Source organism: Plecotus auritus (assembly GCF_963455305.1).
Source record: "Plecotus auritus genome assembly, chromosome: 9".
NCBI classification, from domain to species: Eukaryota; Metazoa; Chordata; class Mammalia; order Chiroptera; family Vespertilionidae; genus Plecotus; species Plecotus auritus.
Window position 1 is genome coordinate 137,569,766 of NC_137783.1, and position 23,613 is coordinate 137,593,378.

The 23,613-nt window shown below is 39.2% G+C and overlaps 1 protein-coding gene across 1 annotated transcript in view; it reads left to right on the forward strand.

The window, feature by feature from the left end:
• NUP160 (nucleoporin 160) overlaps positions 1–22,227 on the forward strand; it is a 42,954-nt gene extending 20,727 nt beyond the window's left edge. Inside the window, exons 17-36 of the mRNA XM_080687910.1 lie at positions 55–215; positions 2,515–2,648; positions 3,756–3,826; positions 4,479–4,638; positions 5,992–6,061; positions 6,601–6,699; positions 7,402–7,521; positions 8,786–8,881; positions 8,981–9,075; positions 9,169–9,265; positions 9,358–9,463; positions 12,243–12,403; positions 13,389–13,449; positions 14,262–14,372; positions 14,550–14,673; positions 15,407–15,508; positions 16,542–16,683; positions 18,119–18,244; positions 19,961–20,065; positions 21,089–22,227. Coding sequence (XP_080544036.1) covers positions 55–215; positions 2,515–2,648; positions 3,756–3,826; positions 4,479–4,638; positions 5,992–6,061; positions 6,601–6,699; positions 7,402–7,521; positions 8,786–8,881; positions 8,981–9,075; positions 9,169–9,265; positions 9,358–9,463; positions 12,243–12,403; positions 13,389–13,449; positions 14,262–14,372; positions 14,550–14,673; positions 15,407–15,508; positions 16,542–16,683; positions 18,119–18,244; positions 19,961–20,065; positions 21,089–21,178 — 2,231 coding nt within the window. The 3' untranslated portion in view covers positions 21,179–22,227. The remainder of the gene's footprint in view (positions 1–54; positions 216–2,514; positions 2,649–3,755; positions 3,827–4,478; positions 4,639–5,991; positions 6,062–6,600; positions 6,700–7,401; positions 7,522–8,785; positions 8,882–8,980; positions 9,076–9,168; positions 9,266–9,357; positions 9,464–12,242; positions 12,404–13,388; positions 13,450–14,261; positions 14,373–14,549; positions 14,674–15,406; positions 15,509–16,541; positions 16,684–18,118; positions 18,245–19,960; positions 20,066–21,088) is intronic.
• Positions 22,228–23,613: the final 1,386 nt, after the last annotated feature.

Below are 23,613 nucleotides of genomic sequence, written 5' to 3' on the forward strand. Positions count from 1 at the left end.
TTTTGACTTAGAGAAGAAAATGATTTAACTACTTTTTTTTTTTTTTAATTACAGCTCAGCCTTTGAATGTTCGAATGAATCTTTCCCAGCTCTATGGTAGTAGCACAGCAGGGTATATCATGTGCAGAGGTGTGCATAAAATTGCCACAACTCGCTTCCTCATCTGCCGAGACCTTTTGATCTTACAGCAACTATTAATGAGGCTAGGAGATGCAGTAAGTACTATTTGAGAGAAAACTTAAAAGCTAAACGCTGAAGCCCGTTGTAGACCTACAGGAATGTGGCAGTATGTCAGCTCGACGAGCACACAGACTTTGTCTTTATTCTCTGCTCTCCCATGCTTGGCCTTTGTAGACCTCTATAAATAGTTGCTGCATTAGGAATGAGTAAGCATAGGAATCTAAAATCACAGATCAAGAACATACAGGAGCAGATTGTTTCGCCATTTCCCTTTGTATGCATAACACTAGGAAGTTTTCTCAGGTTGGCTGTCCCAAAATTGAGTATTATTAGTACAACTTTGGATGTGATGACTGGGTTCCATTTAGTGGGAGGAGAGAGGAAGAGAAGAAAAAGCTTCTCTTTCTGCAGTACAGGCTTTACCCTAAGCATGGTGTTAAGATTGCAGTGTGTCTTTAGGGTCCTTCCCAGCTCCATTCTGTGCTTTCTTTTCCACCATATTCTTATTCTCAGGTTACCAGACTCTAAAGATTCTCCAGTCCTTGTCACTCACCCGCTGAATGTTCTGTGTTCAGAAATTAGCTTTCTGTCCACAGTAAGAAGTCCCTTTTGTTTCTCCTTCAGTAATTTATAATGAGCCTGACAAGAAGCAGTCTGATTAAACTAATTCATGTTAATGTGTAAAGAATTAAAAGGCCTTGCGTTCCCAGAAGTATTAACACTTTTTAAATCCAAATTTATTAACTCAAATGCATTGCTAATGGTAGAATTTTGGGTAAAAATAAGGAAAAACATTTAGGAAGATGATTTGTTTAGGACCACCAAGGAGAAAGAGAGTCTGTCACTTAGGGCAGCCCTTATTACGTTCTTTCTGATCTTTATAGATTTTTCCCATTTCTCTAGGGGCTTGGGGGTTTTGTTTTTTGTGGTATTTTTTTTTTATTATAAACTTCGTTGGTTTTTCCTAAACATATAAGTAATAGATGTTCATTATAGAGCCTTTATATGGAAGCGTTTTCTAGTAAACAAAAGGAAAATAAAGATTCATCTGTAATCTTCTACACAGTGATGACCACAATTTACATTTTGGTGTACTCCCTTTTTCTATGCAAATTGTTTTTTGTTTTATTTATAAAATTAGGATATGCTACCTGTTATTTTTTTGTAATCTGGTGGTTTTTATTCTTCTACTTACAAATTTCATCAGCATTTTCACATTATTAAGTATTCTATAGTATTATTTTTAACTAGAGGTCCAGTGCACTAAATTTGTGCACTCGGGGAGGGGAGTCCCTCAGCACAGCCTGCGCCCTCCCACAGTCCAGGAGCCCTTGGCAGGCCTAAGCCGGCAGTCGGACATACTTTTAGTGCTGCCGCAGAAGCAGAAGAGGCTCCTACCACCGCCTCTGCGCTCATCAGTCGTGTGCCCTGCTTCTGGCTGAGCAGCACTCCCCTGGTGGTCAGTGTGCGCATCATAGCGACGGGTCGTTCCACCGTTTGGTCGATTTGCATATTAGCCTTTTATTACATAGGATTATCTAGTAACAATTTTAATTTATTCAACCAATCCCATTTGTGGCCATCTACGTTGTTGCCAGTTTTTTCTTATAGCTGTAACTTTCTATAGACCTTTGATTATATCTTTGGATAAAGTGTAAGAACTAGAATTGGTTGGTCATAGGCTATATACATTTTTAAGGCTTTTGGTTGCATTGCCAAATTTTTCTCTAATGATCATACCTATTTTTACCCAAGACCAGAAACATAGCAAAGGTCTTAGATTTCCCTGGTTCTCCTCTTGAATTCTCAACCCACAGATTTAATGAAAGTTAAGCTTTTCAATATTGTTTTCTTTTTCGCCGTCATCTCCCATGAGTTGGTGAGCTATTCTTTATTATTTTTATACTGTTAAGTGTTTGGGTAGATATTTTTGCCACCTGCCACCGCAAAATATAATGTTGCTTTTATTTATGTGTAAATGTTACTTTTTTTTTTTAAATATATTTTATTGATACTTTAGAGAGAGTAAGTGAGAGGGGCAGAGAGTTAGAAACATCGATGAGAGAGAAACATTGATCAGCTGCCTCCTGCACGCCCCCTACTGGGGATGTGCCCACAACCAAGGTACATGCCCTTGACTGGAATTGAACCTGGGACCTTTCAGTCCGCAGGCTGACGCTCTATCCACTGAGCCAACTGGTCAGGGCTAAATGTTACTTTTTATATGCCCTTTGTAACTGTGTTAATTATATTTTACCTCCACCTGAACCTTAAGAGTTATCATTACTAATTGGTGTTCACTGTTTTACCCCACCCCCTACCCTTCACATACAGGTGATTTTGGGAGCCGGTCAGCTTTTTCAGGCTCAGCAAGACTTACTCCATCGAACAGCTCCCCTACTCTTATCTTATCGCCTCATTAAGTGGGGATGTCAATGCTTGGCAACTGATGTTCCAATTGACACACTGTGAGTTCAATTATTTTTTCACTGTCTTACAAGAAGAAATTTGTAAACATTGTGATGTAATGTATTTTGCCTTTAAAATTCAGAGAGCTTTTAATTTTTTATTTATTGATTTGAGAGAGAGAAAAAAAAAATCTATTTGTTCCACTTATTTATGCATTCATTGCTTGCTTCTTGTATGTGCCCTGACCTGGGATTGAAATTGCAACCCTTTGGTGCACTGAACAATGTCTAACCAACTGAGCCAACCAGCCAGGGCCAGAGAGCTTTTAGGTGTTTTATTTTCTAAAAGTTGAAGGCTACTTACAAGAATGAAAATACCCTAGCTGGTTTGGCTCAGTGGATAGCGCATCAGCCCTCGGACTGAAGGGTCCTGGGTTTGATTCCGGTCAAGGGCACATATCTTGATTGCAGGCTCGATCCCTGGCCCTGGTTAGGGCATATGCAAGAGGCAACCAATTGATGTGTGTCTCCCATCAATGTTTCTCTCTCTCTCTCTCTCTCTCTCTCTCTCTCTCTCTCTCTCTGTTTCTCTCTCTCTCTCTCTCTCTCTCCTCCCTTCCACGCTTTTTAAAAATCAATGGAAAAATATCCTTGGATGAGGATTAACAACAAAAAAGCCCAAATAGTAAATATATATTTATGATTATATATTTTATATGTATGTATATAATGTAAAGATAAATCCTGTTGAAAGCAACATAATAAGATGAGGTCAGAGGGGAAGTTAGGCCACACACAGAAACATTGTGCTAATTCTTAAAGGCAGGCTGAGATTCTTTATAACCCCAAGAAAAAATAAAATCCAACAACTACAGGATTCACATTTTCTGAAAGATACACCACCCCGTTTTCTCTGGCAAAGTAAGGCTTTTCGTGACATGGAGGTCTTGGAGAAATTTCTGCTGTGGTGTCTCATTGCAGAATCACTGAGTGGTATCATGGGCAAGTGTCTAAACTGTGACATGTTTTCCAGATATTTTCATGCTTTCAATGGAGCTTTCAGGTGCAGTTTGCTAATTACATTGGCAGCATTCTTGATAGGATAACTTGTGGAAGTTGTATTAGACATAGAATTTACTAAGCTGTTTTTTCCCCCTTTCCTCACAGGGAGTCTAACCTCCAACACTTGTCAGTACTGGAACTAACTGACTCAAGTGCTTCAGTGGCAAATAAGTTTGGTAAGGACTAGGCTGAAAAGCATTTGATTTTAAACTTAGCATTTAAAGTGGTCTTTTGCCACTTTTGCTTTAGCAAGTTTGACTAGGCTCTGCTTTCACTTTGAGAGGGTATAAGCAAGCTGAGTCCTCTAGTTGTGGCAAGGGGTCTTGTGGAAACCATAGTCCCAGATCAGGCGTAAAATACATGTATAGACATACTGCTGCTCTCCCATTGTATATTGATATTCCAGTGATTAACTCAAAATCGTGTTTTTTTTTACATTTACTAAGTTCATGGTAGCTTTTATAATCTGTCTTAATGAGTAAATATTCAAAAGGAGCCCCTCTCATGCTTGAGAACTATTCTGAAGAATTTATTTTGTGTTGTTTGGAATATTGGAACTGTATTTATTATAAACGTTCTAGGGAAGACACTTAGGTTTAGTGAGACCAGTGAAAAGAAGTGACTACAGTGTTAATTTAAGTGGCTTTTTTATTGCATTTGTATAGTACTTTACAGTTTACTAATTGCTTTTATTATCAATGTTGCATTTTATATTTTGAAGTAACAACTGTTCTTTGTTATAGGCATAAAATGAATTGATAGACTCTCTTCATTAAAAATTGATATTATATCACAAGTTGCTCATTGTCATTACTTTTTCTTTTTAAGTTTCTAGCCCTCAGTCAATTGTGGAATTATTCTTCCAAGAAGTTGCAAGAAAACATATTATATCTCATCTCTTCTCTCAACCAAAGGCACCTCTTAGCCAGACTGGGTTGAATTGGCCTGAGATGATTACTGCAATTACCAGTTATTTATTGCAGCTCTTGTATCCTTTTATTTAAAAACTAGAAGTCCAGCACACAAAATTGCGCGGCCCCGCCCACCCGCACCGGTCTTGGGTCTTTACGGCGTTAGGGCCACGGGCTTTTTATATATATACTAGAGGCCCGATGCACGAAATTCGTGCAGGGGAGTGGGGGTGTCCCTCAGCCTGGCCTACACCCTCTTGCAGTCTAGCACCCCTTGCTCCTAACTGCCTGCTTGCTCATTCCTAACCGCCCACCTGCTCACACGTGCCTGCTCCCCTTCCTTAGTGCTTGGCTCACAGTTCCTTAGTGCTGTTGTGGAGGCGGGAGAGGCTCCCGCCGCCACCACTGCGCTTGCCATCTGCCAGCTGTGAGCCCGGCTTCTGGCTGAGCGGTGCTCCCACTGAGAGCACACTGACCACCAGGGGACAGCTCCTGCATGGAGCATCTGCCCCCTGGTGGTCAGTGCACATCATAGCAACTGGTCGTTCTGGTGGTTCTGCCATAAAAGTCACTGGGCTTTTATATATAGAGATAGATCAGTTGAAAAGTTTCTTCTGTCTAAATAGTCTAATGCTCTTATTCTGTCTGTGTAATGAAGATTTTATTTATATATAAATATATATTTTTAATCCTTGCCTGAAGATATATTTTTATTGATTCGAGGGGGGGGGCAAATGGGGAGGGAGATCAACATTGATGTGAGAGACAAATAATTGATCAGTTGCCTCCTGTACACACCTGGTCTGCAGATCATATTTATATCCTAGGTAAGTGTCCTGACTAGGAATCAAACCCTAAACCATTTTGTTGTATGGGATGATGCTCCAACTAACTGAACCACCTGGTTGCGGCTGTAATGAAGATTTTTAATAAGGTTGGGTGCTTATTCCCCCAACAAGAGATGATAATACCTACTTTCAGATATGATCCCAATTTTTATTTTATTTTGGTTTGCTTTTTGCTCAGGAGTTAAGCCAAATTTTATTGGTATGAACAAATTTCATACCTAGATCTCTTAAAGCATTATACATTAATTTATCAAATATTTATTGAATGGTTCTATATGCCAGGCACTATATTAGGTGCTTGTGCAATTTATCAGCTAGAGTTAGAAATGGTCACACAAGGTTGAAATACATCCTTTAGCCCATAGTTAATTGAGTTCGGTGACAAGGTTCTTTGTATATAACTTTTCATTACATTTGTCTAATATTAAACTTACGTGGTTATGTGGAAAGAACATGTGCTCTGCCAACTTCTCTTTACCTTCTTTTTTTTTAAATTAAGCCGTTTTATGGAGTCTGATTGCCCACAGTGTGTATGTTTAAGTTTGTCCAAAAAAGAAAAAAATCTCCTTAACCAATAACTAGATGGCCTAGCAATCCCAGTTGCCTCTTTCTAGAATGTTTGATGGGAAATTGTCAGTATGTACAATTGCAAGTAAGTACTATTGAATATTTCAGATTTAATTATCCTTGTAAAGAATGGGATTTCTGGAACATTTTTCTTTGTAAATGTTACCTGCATTTTAATTGGGCTGATAATAAGAACCATAATAATTTATACTCCACTGCACCAAAACATACTCCAGATTTTCTCTTCTTGCCTGTTTGACAGTATCATTCCTAACATAATTTTTTCTAGAATTTTTTTTTTTAATTCGCTGTATTAGGTAAAACAATCATACCATTCTCTTCAATAAATCCTTTACTGGGATCTAGTCATTGAACCAGTAAATACCAAAGTTGGAAAATCACTAAGATTTAGGAAGATGTGTGTGTTTATGTTATTGGAGGTCTGTTTGCTTTCTTAAAGTATCTAATAGCCTAACCTAAGAATCGGTTTACAGAATTAGGTTCTACTCTCCAGAGATATCAGGAAATATATGTGTTGATTGACCACATCTTCTCTCCCTCTGTGAAGAACTTGGATATGAGTATTTATTTTCTTAATCAGAAAGCACCTTTTATGCCTTTAAGGATTATATTCATCTGCTACATCCCTGGTGTCAAGTCAATGTTGGTTCCTGTCGATTTATGCTGGGAAGGTGTTACCTGGTTACAGGAGAGGGACAGAAGGTAAAATTGCATTTAAGTGAACAACAAGCTTTAGTGCAAGGAGGACACTTAGTTTCCATCTAACTAGTTTGGAGGAAGTGGGAGGCATAGAGTCCTCTAGATAAGGTGCCAGTGAGCGGCATGATATACCTGTGGAGGATGTTCAGCCTCAGGTACTTTGCAGATTAGTTAGGACACAAGAAAATATGAATAAGAAAACAGTGCAACCCTCCTGCCCATGCAGGTGTTTTTAGGGATGCATTTTTGATAAATAAAGTATATTTCTTAATTACATTGTTTTCATTATATCTTTTTTTTTGAATGCAGCTGCTTTTCCCAGTATGGTAGTTTACATTTCTATTTTTTTCCCCTGACATCGTACTATCTAAATTTTCAAACATATAAAAAAGTTTAAAGACTTTTATAATAAACAGTCATATAATTACCACTCAAATTCTATAAATGTTAACATGTTGCTACAGTTGCTTTATTATATATTTATCAATTATCTTATTTAAAGTTTACTTTTTAATAGCATTTCAGTAAAAGAGTGAGATAAAAGGTATTAAATAATTCATCAGATAGAGTTTAGAATGGCAGAAATTATGAATGTAGTCAGTAGCCTTAAATAATTTTGTTTCTTTTTTGGCTTTGTTTAGCAAATGAGTACCTACAATTGGAACAACTCATTATAAGTCACTTTGTATTCTTTTCTTTCTCCAGGCTCTGGAATGTTTCTGTCAGGCAGCATCTGAAGTGGGCAAAGAGGAATTCTTGGATCGCTTGATCCGGTCAGAGGATGGGGAGATTGTTTCCAATCCCAGGCTACAGTATTATGATAAGGTATCTTATGTCATGGTTTTGGCTCTTTTTTTACTACCCTTTGTAGAAATTTATTTGAAATATATTACCTTGGTATTTTTGGAGGAAAATAAGATAAAAATGTAATCATTCCCTAAATTTCCAGGTAAAGAGAAAATGAGTTTGCTGAGAGAAATTGAAGAAACATTTTTAATTAAATTTGATAAATGTTTTTAACTTAAATGATATCATTTTATTTGCTCACTCATCATTAGAATCTTTATTACTTAACATTCGTTTGGCTGATAACTCAAAGAATTAACTTGCAATGCTATATTTAACTTTAGTTTATGATTTGGCCCCTGAGTTTTTTCCTACCACTTTCCTCTGGTCACTCAGCTGTAATGATAGTGGCCTTCTTACTGTTCATGCAAGCTGAGCACATACTCTGTTCCTTTCAGAGCTTTTCTGCCTGCCATTGTCTTAGCCTGAAGTGCTTTCCACCAAGGTAGTCAACTTTCTCGTGTCCTCATTGCATTCAGGTGTCTGCTCATGTGTCACCTCCCTGCCTATCTATGTAGAATAACCCTTGTGGTCCTGTGTGCTTGCTCCCTCTCCCTTATATGCACACGTGCAGACAGAGGTACCGAGGGGAGTCTCCTGGCCCTCCTTTATTTTTCTTTATAACATTTAACTGTGCTTGATGCTATATCTTAGATAACCTGTGTGTTATCTATTTTCTTAATGTGTTTTTATTTTAGAGGGAAGGAGAGGAAGAGAGAAACATCAATCGGCTGCTTCCTGCATATCCCCTACTGGGGATCTAGCCTGCACCCCAGGCATGTGCTCTAACCAGGAATTGAACCAGCGACCTCTCGGTGCATGGGACAGTGCCCAAACAACTGAACAACATTGGCCAGGGCTCTTCTTTTTTTTTTATAAGGCCATGGTGTTAATTTATTTACTAGTCTTTAAATTTATCTATGACCCAAACAGTTAGTATGAGAAGTTAGTAGTGAAATTATATTTGTTTCTTCATTCAGCAAATACTTACTGAGAGACTACTATATACTAAACACTGCAGATAGAGCTGTGAACAAAAAAGACCAATAGAAAGTTTTACAGCAAGCCTATTATTTAACAGTAGAATCTAAAGGAAAATCTCAAATATTGACCAAATAATCCTCATTTTCTTAGCACCTTTGATTTAATCTTTATATTACCCAGTTATCTAATGGATTTAAAGTCATATTTCAATTTGAAATGCATATTAACTTTAATACAAGTTTCTTCTATTCCTCCTTAGGTTTTGCGCCTACTAGACGTTGTTGGTTTGCCTGAACTCGTTATTCAGTTGGCTACATCAGCAGTAACTGAAGCAGGTGATGACTGGAAGAGTCAGGTAAGAACTAACTATAGTAAAGTTATTTCTCTTGAGATTTGTCATGAATGTGATGTTTTGATTTCTATTACTCTTTTTTCCTCTGTATTTGATATTTAGGCTACTTTAAGGACATGCATTTTCAAACATCATTTGGATTTGGGTCACAATAACCAAGCATATGAAGCCTTAACCCAAATTCCCGATTCCAGCAGGTATCAGTCTTGCTCCTTTTTAAGAAGGTGGTTTACCAAACCTATTTAACCCATGAAGACAGTTTACCCGTGTCTGCCTTTCTTTCCTTCTAGGCAGTTAGATTGTTTACGGCAGCTGGTGGTGGTTCTTTGTGAACGCTCACAGCTACAGGATCTTGTAGAGTTTCCCTATGTGAATCTGCATAACGAGGTAATTTATGTACCCACTGATGACTGATGACAACTGTGTTGGCTGTCATGATGACTACTCACTTTGATGTCTGATTGCTTCCCCTTCCTTAGGTTGTGGGAATAATTGAATCACGTGCCAGAGCTGTGGACCTCATGACTCATAATTACTATGAGCTTCTCTATGCCTTTCACATCTATCGCCACAATTACCGAAAGGGTAAGCACTTGAAGCAGGCAGTCTTCGTTGGAGGCAACCTTATCAGTTTAATCACATTTTACAAATATATTATGTTTGACTTATGCAATTTTTACCTTATTTTTAATATTGGATAAGTGTTCTCTACGAGCATTTGGGGAAATTATGCTTAAGGACAAAATTAGCTTCACCTTCTTGAGGATTACCTGTTAGCCAGCCTTAAATGCCTCCAATCCTGAGGCATTTCCAGTAAGATGACCTTCTATGTGAATCTTCTAATTTTAGACAAATTTTCCTTAAAGGCACCTTGAATTCTTGTGGTTGGTTTTGAGTTCCTGTGCCATTTTGCATGGGCCTTCTCTCTTTCCTTATTTATTTTTGCTGATCCTTTTGAGAGTAAGTTGTAGACATCATGACTCAGTGAATGAATACTTCAGGTGCATCTCCTAAGGAACATTTTCTTACATAACCTCAATACAATTATTGAATAAAGGAAATATAACCAATTTAATTTTGTGAATTAAATCGAAATGTGGTATTATCATCTGATGTGCTGCTCATATTTAATTGTGCCAGTTGTCACTGATTTTCTTGAATAACACACTCCTTCCATTCTGTAGCTGTCCTCATCCCCAACCTACGACCACATATTGTATTGCACTGTTGTACCTCTTCAGTCTCCTTTAATCTGAAGCACTTTTTTCTTGCCTTGGATGACATTGATGTTTTGAAGAGTTTAGACCAGTCATTGTTGTAGAATATATCTTAATTTATGTTTGTATGATGACTGAGGAAGTCTTTACCAGAACAGCTAAAATGAGATAAGCATTATGGTTCCCCTGTTGAACATCTAACATTTTTATACCATTTTCACTCAGAATTTTTCATTAGATTTTTTGCTGATTTTCATTGGAAAGAATGAATGAAGTAATTTGTAGACATGTTTTTAATATTCCTAATGGCAAAACATGTTTGCATATTCTTTATTTTCTTGAATCATACAGAAAGGGAAATAATGGTTAAAGATCTCCCATTGTTTGCTTTCACTATAGCAACGTCCCTTACATCAGTCTGATTAAGACCAGTTTAACTGGATAAATGTTCAGGTCTTTCTGGAGCAAGACCTGAACATCTGTTGTTCTAACAAAATGTCTCACATATTGCAGGCACTCAAAAATATTTGTTGGAATGAAAAATAGTTTCATTCAAAAACTGAATGCTATTTGGTTACTAGAGTCGCATGCTCTCAGGAAAATAGTCAATATCTTCTTCAACCTTCTAAAGTATTATTAAAAAAAATAAAAGTATGTCTTAAACAGACCATCCAAACACTTCTTAAAAATATATATATTTTATTGATTTTTTTACAGAGAGGAAGGGAGAGGGATAGAGAGTTAGAAACATTGATGAGAGAGAAACATCGATCAGCTGCCTCCTGCACACACCCTACTGGGGAAGTGCCCGCAACCAAGGTACATGTCCTTGACGGGAATCGAACCTGCGACCTTTCAGTCTGCAGGCCAATGCTCTATCCACTGAGCCAAACCGGTTAGGGCCATCCAAACACTTCTTGATCTCAGAACCCTGGGTTGAGAGAGGTGACAATTTGGCTGAGACTAGCTCTCTAACCTAGTCTTCTGTCTTGTCTGAGAATGTAGTATCTAAAAGTAAAAAATAACATTTTACATGATGGGGGGATGGCAATTGTGGTAAAGTACACGTAACATAAAATTTAGTGCCTTAACCATTTTTAACTATTCAGTGGTATTAAGTACATTCACATTACTGTATAACCAATCTCCAAAACTCTTTTCATCTTGCAAAACAGAAACTCTATACTCATTAAACAACTTCCCATTGATATTTTAATCATGTTAAAACATAAGTTGTAATTTATTACTTGAAATAACTAACATGCTACTTTTCTAAATAAAAGTTAATTAGCATTAATAAATAATTTTTTATTGTGTTAAAATACCATTTACCATTTTAAAGTGTAAGCTCAGTAGTGTTACATACATTCACATTGTTGTGCAACCAATCCCCCAAACTTCTTTCATCTTGCAAAACTGAAACTCTATCCATTAAACAACTCCCCGTTGCCCTCTTCCCCTTGGTAACTACCACTATTCTACTTTCTGTTTCTGTAAATTTGCCACTGGAATCATACATTATTATTTTTTTAATTTTTTTAATTGATTTCAGAGAGAGAATCATTTATCAGCTGCCTCCTGCACACCCCACACTGGGGATCAAGCCTGCAACCCAGGCATGTACCCTGACCAGGAATCAAACCATGATCTCCTGGTTCATAGGTTGATGCTTGACCACTGAACCACACTGGCCGGGCTCATACAGTATTTTTCTTTTTGTGACAGGCTTATTTCACTTAACGTATATAATGTCTTCAAGGTTCATCCATGGGGTAGCATGTCAGATTTCATTCTTTTTTAAGATTGAATAATATTCCATTATATGCATATATCACATTTTATTTATTCCTCAATGGACACTTTGATTGCTTCCATCTTTGTCTATGTTCATACTGCTGCTATGAACAAGGGTGTACAATATCTCTTCCAAGACCCTTCTTTCAATTTGCGGGAGTATGTATCCAAAAGTGGAATTGCTGGATCATAAGGTAATTATAGTCTTAATTTTTTTAGGAACTGCCATACTGTTTTAAGTTAAACTCAATTTTGTTTTAAATTTTAATATTTGATAAGTAAAGCAAATTCTCTCTGTATCTCTAAAGAGATACTTTTGAAATTCTAATGTCTAATTTATTATTGCCTCATAGCTGGCACAGTGATGTTTGAGTACGGAATGCGTCTTGGCAGAGAGGTTCGAACTCTCCGGGGACTTGAGAAGCAAGGCAACTGTTATTTGGCTGCGATTAATTGTTTACGACTTATTCGTCCAGAATACGCATGGATTGTGCAACCAGCTTCTGGTGCAGTGGTATGAAAACTTTTCATCCTGGAATTCATTTTCACTTATCTGGTCCTTTCAGAACTATGACCTCATTTAAAATTTCTTCTGGGATATTTGTGAACTTAATCTATTTTTGCAGCAATTCAGTTGATATTACTACACCTTCAGTTCCCAAGTTCAGAATCACTGTAGGAAGAAGTATTGCAGAGCACTTTTGCAGTTAGACCTGACTAACTAAAGGCAAATTAATCTTATGCTGTCCACTTATCTTCTTGCATAAAATCTATATATATAAAAGCCCAGTGCCTAACGGTGGAACTACCAAAACGACTGGTCGACCAGTCGCTATGACGTGCACTGACCACCAGTGGGCAGACGCCCAATGCAGGAGCTGCCCCCTGGTGGTCAGTGCGCTCCCACAGCGGGAGCACCACTCGGCTGGCGGAGATGAGCAGCACTCCCACAGCAGGCGGATCCCCGCAGGCCACGCCCCCCACCAGTGCAGTAGAGATCATGATAATGGTTGTGTCTACATTATAGAATTGTTAGGATATTAGAACTGTGACAGTGCCTGGCCTGCAAAAAGTGCTCAATAAATATTTCATTTGTTTTTATTCATTCAATCTACAATTACTGTTTTAAAGGATGTCAATGTATACTTTGACTTTTTTCTGTCATGCTGATGTCATATATACCCAGCTACTTCTGTTGTATAGTTCCTACATTTAGTAGGCTGTTTCCCAGAGTTCTACATGGAGAATATAACTGCAACCATGGAAAGTCAAGTGGCTTATACGGAAATCAAATCCATGTCCTTGTAACAAGTCCAATTACATGTTAGAGCTAAGTAAGCCAACCTGGCAAACACTCCATTTCTTTGTCTGATAGTTACAGTACCTTTAAAAGAGGAGCTGTGCTAGTTGAATAATTTATGTTGAGAGAATTTAAGCAGGAAAATTCTGGATTCAAATTAAAATAGTAATTTTTCAATTAAATAAATTTGTCTTTTCAGTATGATCGACCTGGTGCATCCCCTAAAAGGAATCATGATGGAGAGTGCACTGCTGCTCCGAGTGAGTCGGGTCTCACTGATACTTTGCTGGACAGTAATTAATTATATTGCTGTGTTATAGTAGTAATATTTAGATTTATATATGTTTTAATATACTTCTGCAGTATATATAGTTATATTGTAATATACTATATATTACATATGTCTAGCAGTTATATTGTAAAAATATTGTAAAGTTCCTTTTTATTGTATTTTTATTATTTTATATTTTTGTTGTTAATCCTCACCTGAGGATATTTTTCCATTGATTTTTAGAGTGGAATGGAGAGGGAGAAACAGAGAAACATCATGTTATTTTAATCTGCTGAAAGTTGGTTGGTTAGTGGCCCTTTCAAAACTTGGTATGGCTGTATGAGAAATGAAAATGCTTTGAAAGTATGTTTCGTTGCTTGTTGTATTTAAATCAGCTTCATAGCAAGCTTTTGTTTTATCAGGCTCCTTTATACTACCATGGAGGCATGATACCTTGCTCAGAGAGCCTGGGCTCTAGAGTGGGACACCTGGTTTCAATTCTGCCTCTCATTTGGGGCATATTCCTTTCTTACTGATAGAGATAGTATTTTACAGTTATAAGGTTTAAATGGAATTATATGTAGGATACCTTGCAAACACCTCCTCACTGCAGTACTGCTTTGATCTGACTCAACCATTGCTTTATTTTTTAAGTTAGCCTTTATGGAGCCTCCCATTTTCTTTCTTTGGAAATTAAATGGAAAGTTACTTAATATTTAGAGGAAATTGACAGGTCGGGTTAAGCTCATAGGCACTTCCTTTGTACTTTGAGAATTGAAATTGTTTGTCTTCGGCTGATAGCGAATCGGCAAATTGAAATCCTGGACCTGGAAGACCTAGAGAAAGAGTGCTCCTTGGCTCGAGTGCGCCTCGCGCTGGCTCAGCATGAGCCGTCAGCAGTTGCTGTTGCAGGTAGGATGCGTTAGTCTGTCGGTACCAACAGCACATTTGAGGGCCAGGTAGTGTACCTGGCATGCTAGATGGCTATAAAGCTTTTCGTTGTTGTTCTGAGATACTTGTCAACAGTTTGGGGCTCATTTGCATATACCTCTGGTTGCACTACTAAGTGGTGCTTTTCCATTTCCATAGGAAGCTCTTCAGCAGAGGAGATGGTCACTCTCTTGGTTCAAGCTGGCCTTTTCGACACTGCCATATCACTTTGTCAGACATTTAAGCTTCCCTTAACGCCAGTCTTCGAGGGCCTTGCTTTCAAGTATGTATGACACTGTCTTTTCCTAGTTTTAATTTTCCTAATGCAAAAGTGCTGTTGCTTAGTGTGAAGCAGAGGTCACACAAGCCAGTATCCTATAAGCCAGTGTTTTTGTTTAGTTCACACAAAGGTTGTTTAATTTCTTTTAGTCAATTGTGATTTTTTTAATTAATTAATTTATAGCTTCTCTTGAGAAGATCTGACATTCCTGGACCTCATTCCTACAGGACAGTAGATAACCTGGATTAAGAATAGTGGTGTCGCCCTAGTGGTTTGGCTCAGTGGACAGAGCGTCGGCCTGCGGACTGAAGGGTCCCGGGTTCGATTCCGGTGAAGGGCACCAAAAAAAAGAATGGTTGTGTCCATTTTAGCCAAGGTATGCTCTTTTCAGTCCTTTAGGACATCTACTGGTCCCTGGAAGCATTCTTAAAAAGTACTCCTTATTGAAGTTACCTTATACCTAGATAATTGGTCAAGTACTTTGTGAATTGGAAATATCAACTTCCAGAATTTTTCAACATTTTCTCTTGAAAGTAAATAATCTCTTAACATTTATTGTTGGCCTTGTGCGTCATTCAGTTTTTGGCTATGAGGAGGGAGAAGAGCCAATACCCCAGTAGTGAATTCAGAATAGACTAGAGCTAAAATTGTCATCTTATCTCTAGTTTTAGTAACAAAGCAAGGTGGTATTTTTCAGCAAATTGTTTTATTGTGTGTGGAACCATTTTCATTGCAGATGCATCAAATTGCAGTTTGGAGGAGAGGCAGCACAAGCAGAAGCCTGGGCCTGGCTAGCAGCCAATCAGCTCTCTTCAGTCATCACCACGAAGGAGTCCAGGTACAGCCCTAGTATTCCTCCAACCCTGCGATGGCTCACCCTCCAGGTACTTCCGTAGGACACCCAATTAGTGTCTGCCTGACTATCTCCGTTTCTCAGAGTGCTTCTCTGACAACTCTTATTCTCAAAACTTTCCTTCCTTGAAATGCATTTACAATTTGTATCATGCAGCATAGCACTTTAGAATTGTAGCATTTTATATTTTGGACGTCTCTTAGCCCCTAAATTAGCACACCAGAATCACTATTAAAATATAGATTACAAGACCTGGCCATTGTGGCTCAGTTAGTTGAGTGTTGTCCCATGCACAGAAAGGTTGCCAGCCAGTTCAATTCCTGGTCAGGGCACAGACGCAGGTTACAGATTTGATCCCTGGTTGGGGTGCATACAGGAAGCAACCAATCGATATTTCTCATTCTCCCATCCTCTCTCTCTTAAAAAAAAAAAAGTAAAATACAGATTATGAGATAACACGCTAGCCTCTAAATCAGAACTTATACTTCAAGCATGTCAAACTCGCGGCCCGTACATGATTGTAGCGCTTGATCAGGTTTGAAACAGTAATCTAAGCCATTTCTCTTCTTTTAGGAATTTGGAACAAAGAAATTAAGTGAATTGTATAGTCCAGCAAATATGTGGTTAGTGGGAGGAAATATAAGACTTCAAGTCATCTAGTTTCTAGTACTACCACAAGTCATGTTGACCCTAATATTAAGTATCATTTAGCTATATTATCAATTCAGTTGTGAGCTTCCAACGATTTTTTTTAATTGATTTTAGAGAGGAAGGGAGAGATAAAAACATCAATGATGAGAGAGAATCATTGATTGGTTGCCTTCTGCATATTGGACTGAGCCCCCAACCTAGGCATGTGCCCTTGACCAGAATTAAACCTGGGACCCTTCAGTCCACAGGCCACCGCTCTATCCACTGAGCCAAGCCAGACAGGGCCAAAGATTTTTTTCCTTGTAAATACATGGTACTATAAATATCTGTTAAGAATCTGGAACTCATTAGTCTTTCTTTTATCAAGTGCTACAGATGAAGCATGGCGACTGTTATCAACATACCTGGAAAGGTACAAAGTCCAGAATAACTTATACCACCACTGTGTAATCAACAAGCTTTTGTCTCATGGAGTGCCTCTGCCTAATTGGCTTATAAACAGTTATAAGGTAAGTGGTATCTTCACTTGTAGAGAGTAAGAAGCTGATCTTTATCATTCTGAATAACTTCTGAGATAAGTAAAAATATAAAGGGTAATCATTTCTGGAAATATACTGACTTACATACTTTGGGCAGCTTCTCAATCTTAGCTAAAAACAAAACAGTTTAATTTCTATTCCACATGAAATTCTGCAAGTTAGTGATTAAGTTAATCCTTGCTTGTGTGCTCACTGAACAATAAATATACTAGTATATTTAGCACAGTGAGTATATCCATGACACAGTATTTACTATTCACTACTCAAAAAATTAACAGCAGTGGGTGGAGTAGTTTCAAATTACTACAGCAGTCTTTCATTTTTGTCACAGTTGCATTTTTGGACAGCCTGTTTCAGAATTATTTGGATAGTGGGCTTCTTCAAAATATATATTCCTGGTGCCGACACCGGTTTGGCTCAGTGGATAGAGCGTCGGCCTGCGGACTCAAGGGTCCCGGGTTCGATTCCAGTCAAGAGCATGTACCTTGGTTGCGGGCACATCCCCAGTGGGGGGTGTGCAGGGGGCAGCTGATCGATGTTTCTCTCTCATCGATGTTTCTAACTCTCTATCCCTCTCTCTTCCTCTCTGTAAAAAAGCAATAAAATATATTAAAAAAATATATATATATATATATATATATATATATATATATATAAATATATATATAAATATATATATATATATATATATTCCTGGGCCCCATCCCATTCCAGACTTAGAAACTCAACTTTTCTGGAGCTAGGAAGCAGGATCTATATTTTAACAAGCTCCTAATTTAATCTGATGCACTCTTAAGTTTGAGAAGTATTAGATCTGAAATGCCTTGGAAGAATAGGGAAAGAGATTGTAAAGCTTAAAGTCCGGAAAGTCATTTTTTTAAGTCAGAAAGTAGAGAAGGCAGCTTAGATGGTAAAGGTTGGTTGTGATCCAATCAGGATACAGAAAGCCTAATTAATGTGAGTGGAGCCCTTCCAAACTGAGGCTTTATTCACTTTTCTCACACCCTAAGTTAAATATGAATTTAATTCAGGCTTTTAAAGTTGATGATTCTTTTAACTTCTTTTGCATTTGACATTCATTTATTTCTGATAATTAATGTAAATATATTGTCTTTAGTACTCAGCATTGCTGGGAAGGTTTACCACTGTGGAAACAAGTAGAAAAAAACTAAAATGTGTCTTACATCACAAATCAGGAGAGGAAGGCCACTTAATGGATAGGACCTCACTAGGTGCCAGAGGGTAACTGGGCTGTTGGGAATCCCAACCTTATCCCAAGATAAATAAACCAAGATAAGTAAACCAAGGTGCTCTTTTATTCTTATTGAGAAGTATCAGTGCCAGAGAATTAGACACTCAACATCATAGAAACAGGCAGATGTTTTTAATCACCAACTCTTTACAGAAGGTTGATGCCGCTGAGTTGCTCCGTCTGTACTTAAATTATGACCTTTTGGAAGAAGCTGTGGATTTGGTTTCAGAATATGTGGATGCTGTTCTGGGAAAAGGACACCAGTACTTTGGAATTGAGGTAGGCATCCTATATAATAAAAGTCTAATATGCTGAGTGTCTGGTTGACAGGTCTGCCATTCAATCAAAACCTAATATGCTAATGATATGCTAAGGCTCCTCAACCACTCGCTATGACATGCACTGACTACCAGGGGGCAGACGCTCTGACCAGTAGGTTAACTTGCTGCTGGGGTCCAGCCGATCAGGACTGAGCAAGATGGGCCGGAGATGCCCTGGAGCACTCCTGCTGTTTCTCCCCAGCTGGCCACCCTTCCGCGTCCCTCCCTGGCTCTGATTGTGCGCTGGTGGGGTCTCTTGGCCTGGCCTGTGCCCTCTCACAATCTGGGACCCCTCAGGGGATATCAGAGAGCCGGTTTCAGCCCAACCCCACAGGCCAGGCTGAGGGACCCCACTGGTGCACGAACTCGTGCACTGGGCCTCTAGTTCTATGTAATAAAGGGCTAATATTCAAATTGACCAAATGGTGAAATGACTGGTCGCTATGATGCACACTGACCACCAGGGGGCAGGTGCTCAACGCAGGAGCTGCCCCGGGGGTCAGTGCACTCCCACAGGGGGAGCGCCACTCAGCCAGAAGCTGGGCTCATGGCTGGCAAGTGTGGCGGCAGTGGTGGGAGCCTCTCTTGCCTCTGTGGCAACGTTAAGGACCCCTCGGGGTATTTCCGCCTGCCGGCTTAGGCCTGGGGAGAGCCGGGCCTAAGCCAGCAGATAGATATCCCCCGAGGGGTCCTGGACTGCAAGAGGGTGTAGGCTGGGCTGAGGGACCCCTCCCTTCTCCCCCCGCCCCCCGCCAGTGCACAAATGTCATGCACCGGGCCTCTAGTGTACACATAACGTTTCATTTCATTCTGTTATCACACTAAGTAAAATCAGGATCTGAAATAATTAGACTACAGCGTAGTAGATTTAACCTTAATTGTTAGTAATTTTACAACTAGTTTTCTCCAAGATTAAGGACTGGCACTCTAAGAGACTTCTGTTTCCTGTTTATAAAATGGGAATACTTTCATTTTTCTCCATCAAAGGAGTGTGGCTTTAGTTAGTACTTGGAAGAGGGAGATAAATAAGAACTAAATGGCATTTTGTGTTTGAAGACTATGCTGAGTCTCTAACAATGTTTTCTCAATCTTTACAGCAGCCTATAAGGGATTGTTTTAATCCCTTTTTTTAACCCGTGAGGAAACAGGCTCAGGTATTAACTTGAAGTTGCCAAAGTTCACACAGATGGTAAATAGGAGAGCCACGTTTAAAATCCAAGTCTAGTTAATAGCAGAGCCAAGCTCCCAAACTCTCAGGAAAGTATTCAGAACATTCAAAGTTAAGCTTTTCTTTCCCAGATAATTGGAATCTAAATTTCAGACTGAAAATAGTATCATTCCTTGAAAATTTAGAGAAGTTTTGTTGAGTATGTTTATCCTTAATAGGATAAACTTAGGAGCCTTAAGGCTCCTTTAAGATAAGAGATAACATAAATTTAAAAATATATTTAATTTCATTGAGAAAAGGACAAGTTCCCCGATTGAAAAGAGAAAGGGGGGGTAGGTGAGGTTCCAATTGTGTGTGTGTGTGTGTGTGTGTGTCTGTGTGTATGCGTGCGCGTGTGCACTCATGCAATTTCTTATTGAGAAAAAAAAATAAGTAAAACGTTTTATGTTATCGAAGAAATGGTCCACTTTTTGGTTTTCTTTAAATTATAGATATTTTTTCTTTCAGTTTCCCCTGTCTGCGACGGCTCCAATGGTGTGGCTCCCATACTCTTCCATTGATCAGCTTCTCCATGTATTGGGAGAGAATAGTGCGAACAGTCACAACATTGCAGTGAGTCGGTCCTTTCCTTTCTATGCCCCCTGCACTATCTGTTACACCTGACAGCTGGCTCTCCAGTTCTCAAGGAGTTAAGGAGAGGGCAGTGCCATGTATTCCGCTAACATGCTGCCTCAATCCTCCTATATAATAAAAGGCTAATATGCAAATTGACCAAACAGCAGAACGACTGATAGCTATGATGCACACTGACCACCAGGGGGCAGATGCTCACAGGAGCTGCCCCCTGGTGGTCCGTGCACTGCCACAGGAGGAGCACCACTCAGCCAGAAGCCCTGAGCTGGGCTCACAGCTGGCGAGCGCAGCAGCAGTGGCAGGAGCCTCTCCCGCCTCCACAGCAGCGCTAAGAATGTCTGACTGCCAGCTTAGGCCCGCTCCCCAGAGGGCTTCTAGACTGTGAGAGGTTGCAGGCCGGGCTGCATGAATTTCGGGTCCTGGACTGCGAGCCTCTAGTCCAGCCATGGGCAAACTACGGCCCGCGGGCCGGATCCGGCCCGTTCGGCTGTTCTATCTGGCCCGCGGAGCCGAAAGAGCGGAGGGTTCTCTTGCTCTCCCCTCCGCTCCTTTACTTTGAATTTATATTAGTTCACACAAACACTCCATCCATGCTTTTGTTCCGGCCCTCCGGTCCAGTTTAAGAACCCATTGTGGCCCTCAAGTCAAAAAGTTTACCCACCCCTGCTCTAGTCCCTTCATAAAATGACTAGTTAAATCAGTTGTGGCCTCTCTGGTTCTGGGAAGAGAGCTGGCAATGCTTTTATTGAAGATCTTGGTGTGATTTGCATAATTGGAAAATCATTAGGCAAACAGGATTGGAGTATTATATATACTAGTGTAACAGAAATCCAGTTTCATCAGTAGAGTCCCAAAGCAGATTCCTATACTGGCTAGTGATTAAATGAAGCAGAGTGGCTAACATCTTCATTACGGGAATCTGCTTGTGAAGTCAAAATGACAGCCTCAGTCTTTTATAGTCCTTGACATATTTTGTAATGATTTCCTCCTTTTCTCCAATAGCTGTCGCAGAAAATACTTGACAAATTGGAGGACTACCAACAAAAAGTTGATAAGGCAACACGGGATTTATTATATCGTCGGAACTTGTGATCCAGACGGTCGCTTAGCCTTTGTAACCGCTTGGTGCCTCTTAGGGCTTAAGACTTTACCCTACAGCAGTGGTCGGCAAACTCATTAGTCAACAGAGCAGCAAACCGTGGCTTGCGAGCCGCAGTTTGCTGACCACTGCCCTACAGGAGCCCTGTACTCCAGGCTAATTTTTATACCTGTAAATGATGTGTACAACAGTCAAGTCTGCATTCTGCGTAAGAGAGTTGGACAGAGGAGTCACAGGACCTGCGCTTGCTGGCGGTGCTAACATACAATTTCCGGTTTCATCTTTGGTCTCAAACAGCTGCTTTTGTATATGATTCACAAGCTTTTTTAGAGTTTATATTTTTTTAAACTACCGGAGACATTCTTTATCTGCAAATTAAACCCACCTTCACTTTCCAAACGGGTGATGGTTGGTTTGTTGTAGCTGACCACCAAAAGCAGACACTGCAAATCCTTTCATTCTTCCCTCTCACATTTTGTATTTCAATGATTATTTTGATCCAGAACTGACATGTATTTTCTGTATTGCAAACAGAGGCTATGATTTTACATACTCTTTTCATTATTTATTGTGGAATTTTTGTATGATCTTCAATAAAGTATTAAATAATTTGCCTAGATTAAGCCTAAACAAAGACCAGCTGTCAAAGACGATAGCTTATTTTGTCTGGTTCTCAGGCTAAAGTTGAATCAACTCTTAGCTAAGAAAAAATTAGAAATCCATCTTCTATAAAAGTAATAGATTTTCAAAGTAAATTCTGTTAACTTCTATGATTTATAATAATCAAGCCGGACTTGATCATACAGTTAGTATAATCATGTATTGAGCCAAAATATAAACTTTCCTGGTCAGATTCAAAAGCATTCATGCCCACAAATTTGCGGAAAGTGAAAAATAAGATCTTGCATTTTATTCTGTATATTAAAATTGTCTTTTAAGGAAACGATCTGTATATATTTGCTTGTATGCCCTTTGACCTTTCTTGAGTTTTTCATAAGCCTTTTTTATAATATCAACACCATATTTACATTATATATTTTAAATAACAAATTTCCTTGTGGTATTGTTATTGGTAGATAATTGCGGTATTTGGTTCTTTTTTATTGTAACTTTTGTCATGATAAATATGAAGTGTTTAATGCAATTCGTGACTGGGAGAGCCCTTGTCCCCCCCACCATTATAAACCTGTGGCTTCCAACTACAGCAAGCAAACAAAGGTTTCAACAAAAGATGTATCCTCTTTTACTGTTTTCATGAGTGACTAATGGATCATAACCCACAGTCTGAAAAATATCAAACCTAGTTGTTGCCATTTCTAGAGGACAAGAAGCTTGAGACCGGCACTGTTGAAGAAACCTATCCTTTGTATTGCTGATCAAAGCCGTGGTTGCCATGGTAGCAGTTCATAAGACACTGGCCAGCTTTTCCAGGGACCTCAACAACCAATATGAGGGTTCATCCATAAGTAGGGCATAATGATATTTACCCCACAAGGTTATGGGAATTAAATGCAATTCTACTTGTAAAGCGCTTAGACAGTACCTGACATATAGTAAGTGTTCGATAAATGTTAGGTATTATTAGTATGCTTAGTAAGAACTGAGCAGCCAGGGGTATAAAAATATATCCCACTGGATTTCTTCTTAAGCTCAATTTAGAAGGGGTAAATGAGTATTAACTATAAATAAACGCCAAGTGCTGGGGAGGGGCTCAACATTGAGATAGAAGGTTCAGAGGTAATGTCTGCACGGGTCTTGAGGAGTTTAAAAAAATCGCCATGTGATGCAGTAGTTATTCCAGATAATGTGAAGGACTTAAGGTGAGACAGGTGATGTTCCTAGTGGCTGACTCCAGAAAAGGGGTGGGGGCTGGGGGTTAGAAAAGGAGAGTGCAAAGGAAGATACATCAAGCAGGTTAAGGCCAGATTGGGAAGGCTCCTGTACCTCACCGCAACAACTTAGGCTTTTACCTCGAATGTGTAATTTCTAGTGATTCCCCCCCCCCAATTGATAAGCAACACTACATCATTATGCCCTAAGAAAAAAAAATTACAAAAGCATAAAAGACCACTACTCTATTTACATTTACTGTTCAATGCTATACCCAAAGTAAGCCACAATAATCAGAGAAAAACTTCGGGAAAGACCTGGAAAGCAGCCCACCTTCCTAAAGGACAAATGTTAACGAACAGTAGGCAGAAAACAGGCACAACATGGAAGACAAGAGGGATAAGAAAAGACTCCGCAAAAGACGCATGGGTGGGGCCAGAGGTGCTGGGGAAATAATTCTAAACTCAGGCCCTTCCGTACAATTGGCTTGACGCTCAGTCGTTCTTCCTTTTTCCATTGGCTATAGGACCCTTCAATAGGCCAAAATAGCCAATAGCTTATCTCTGAGAATAAAGCCCGCCCTCTCCCCTGGGGGGAG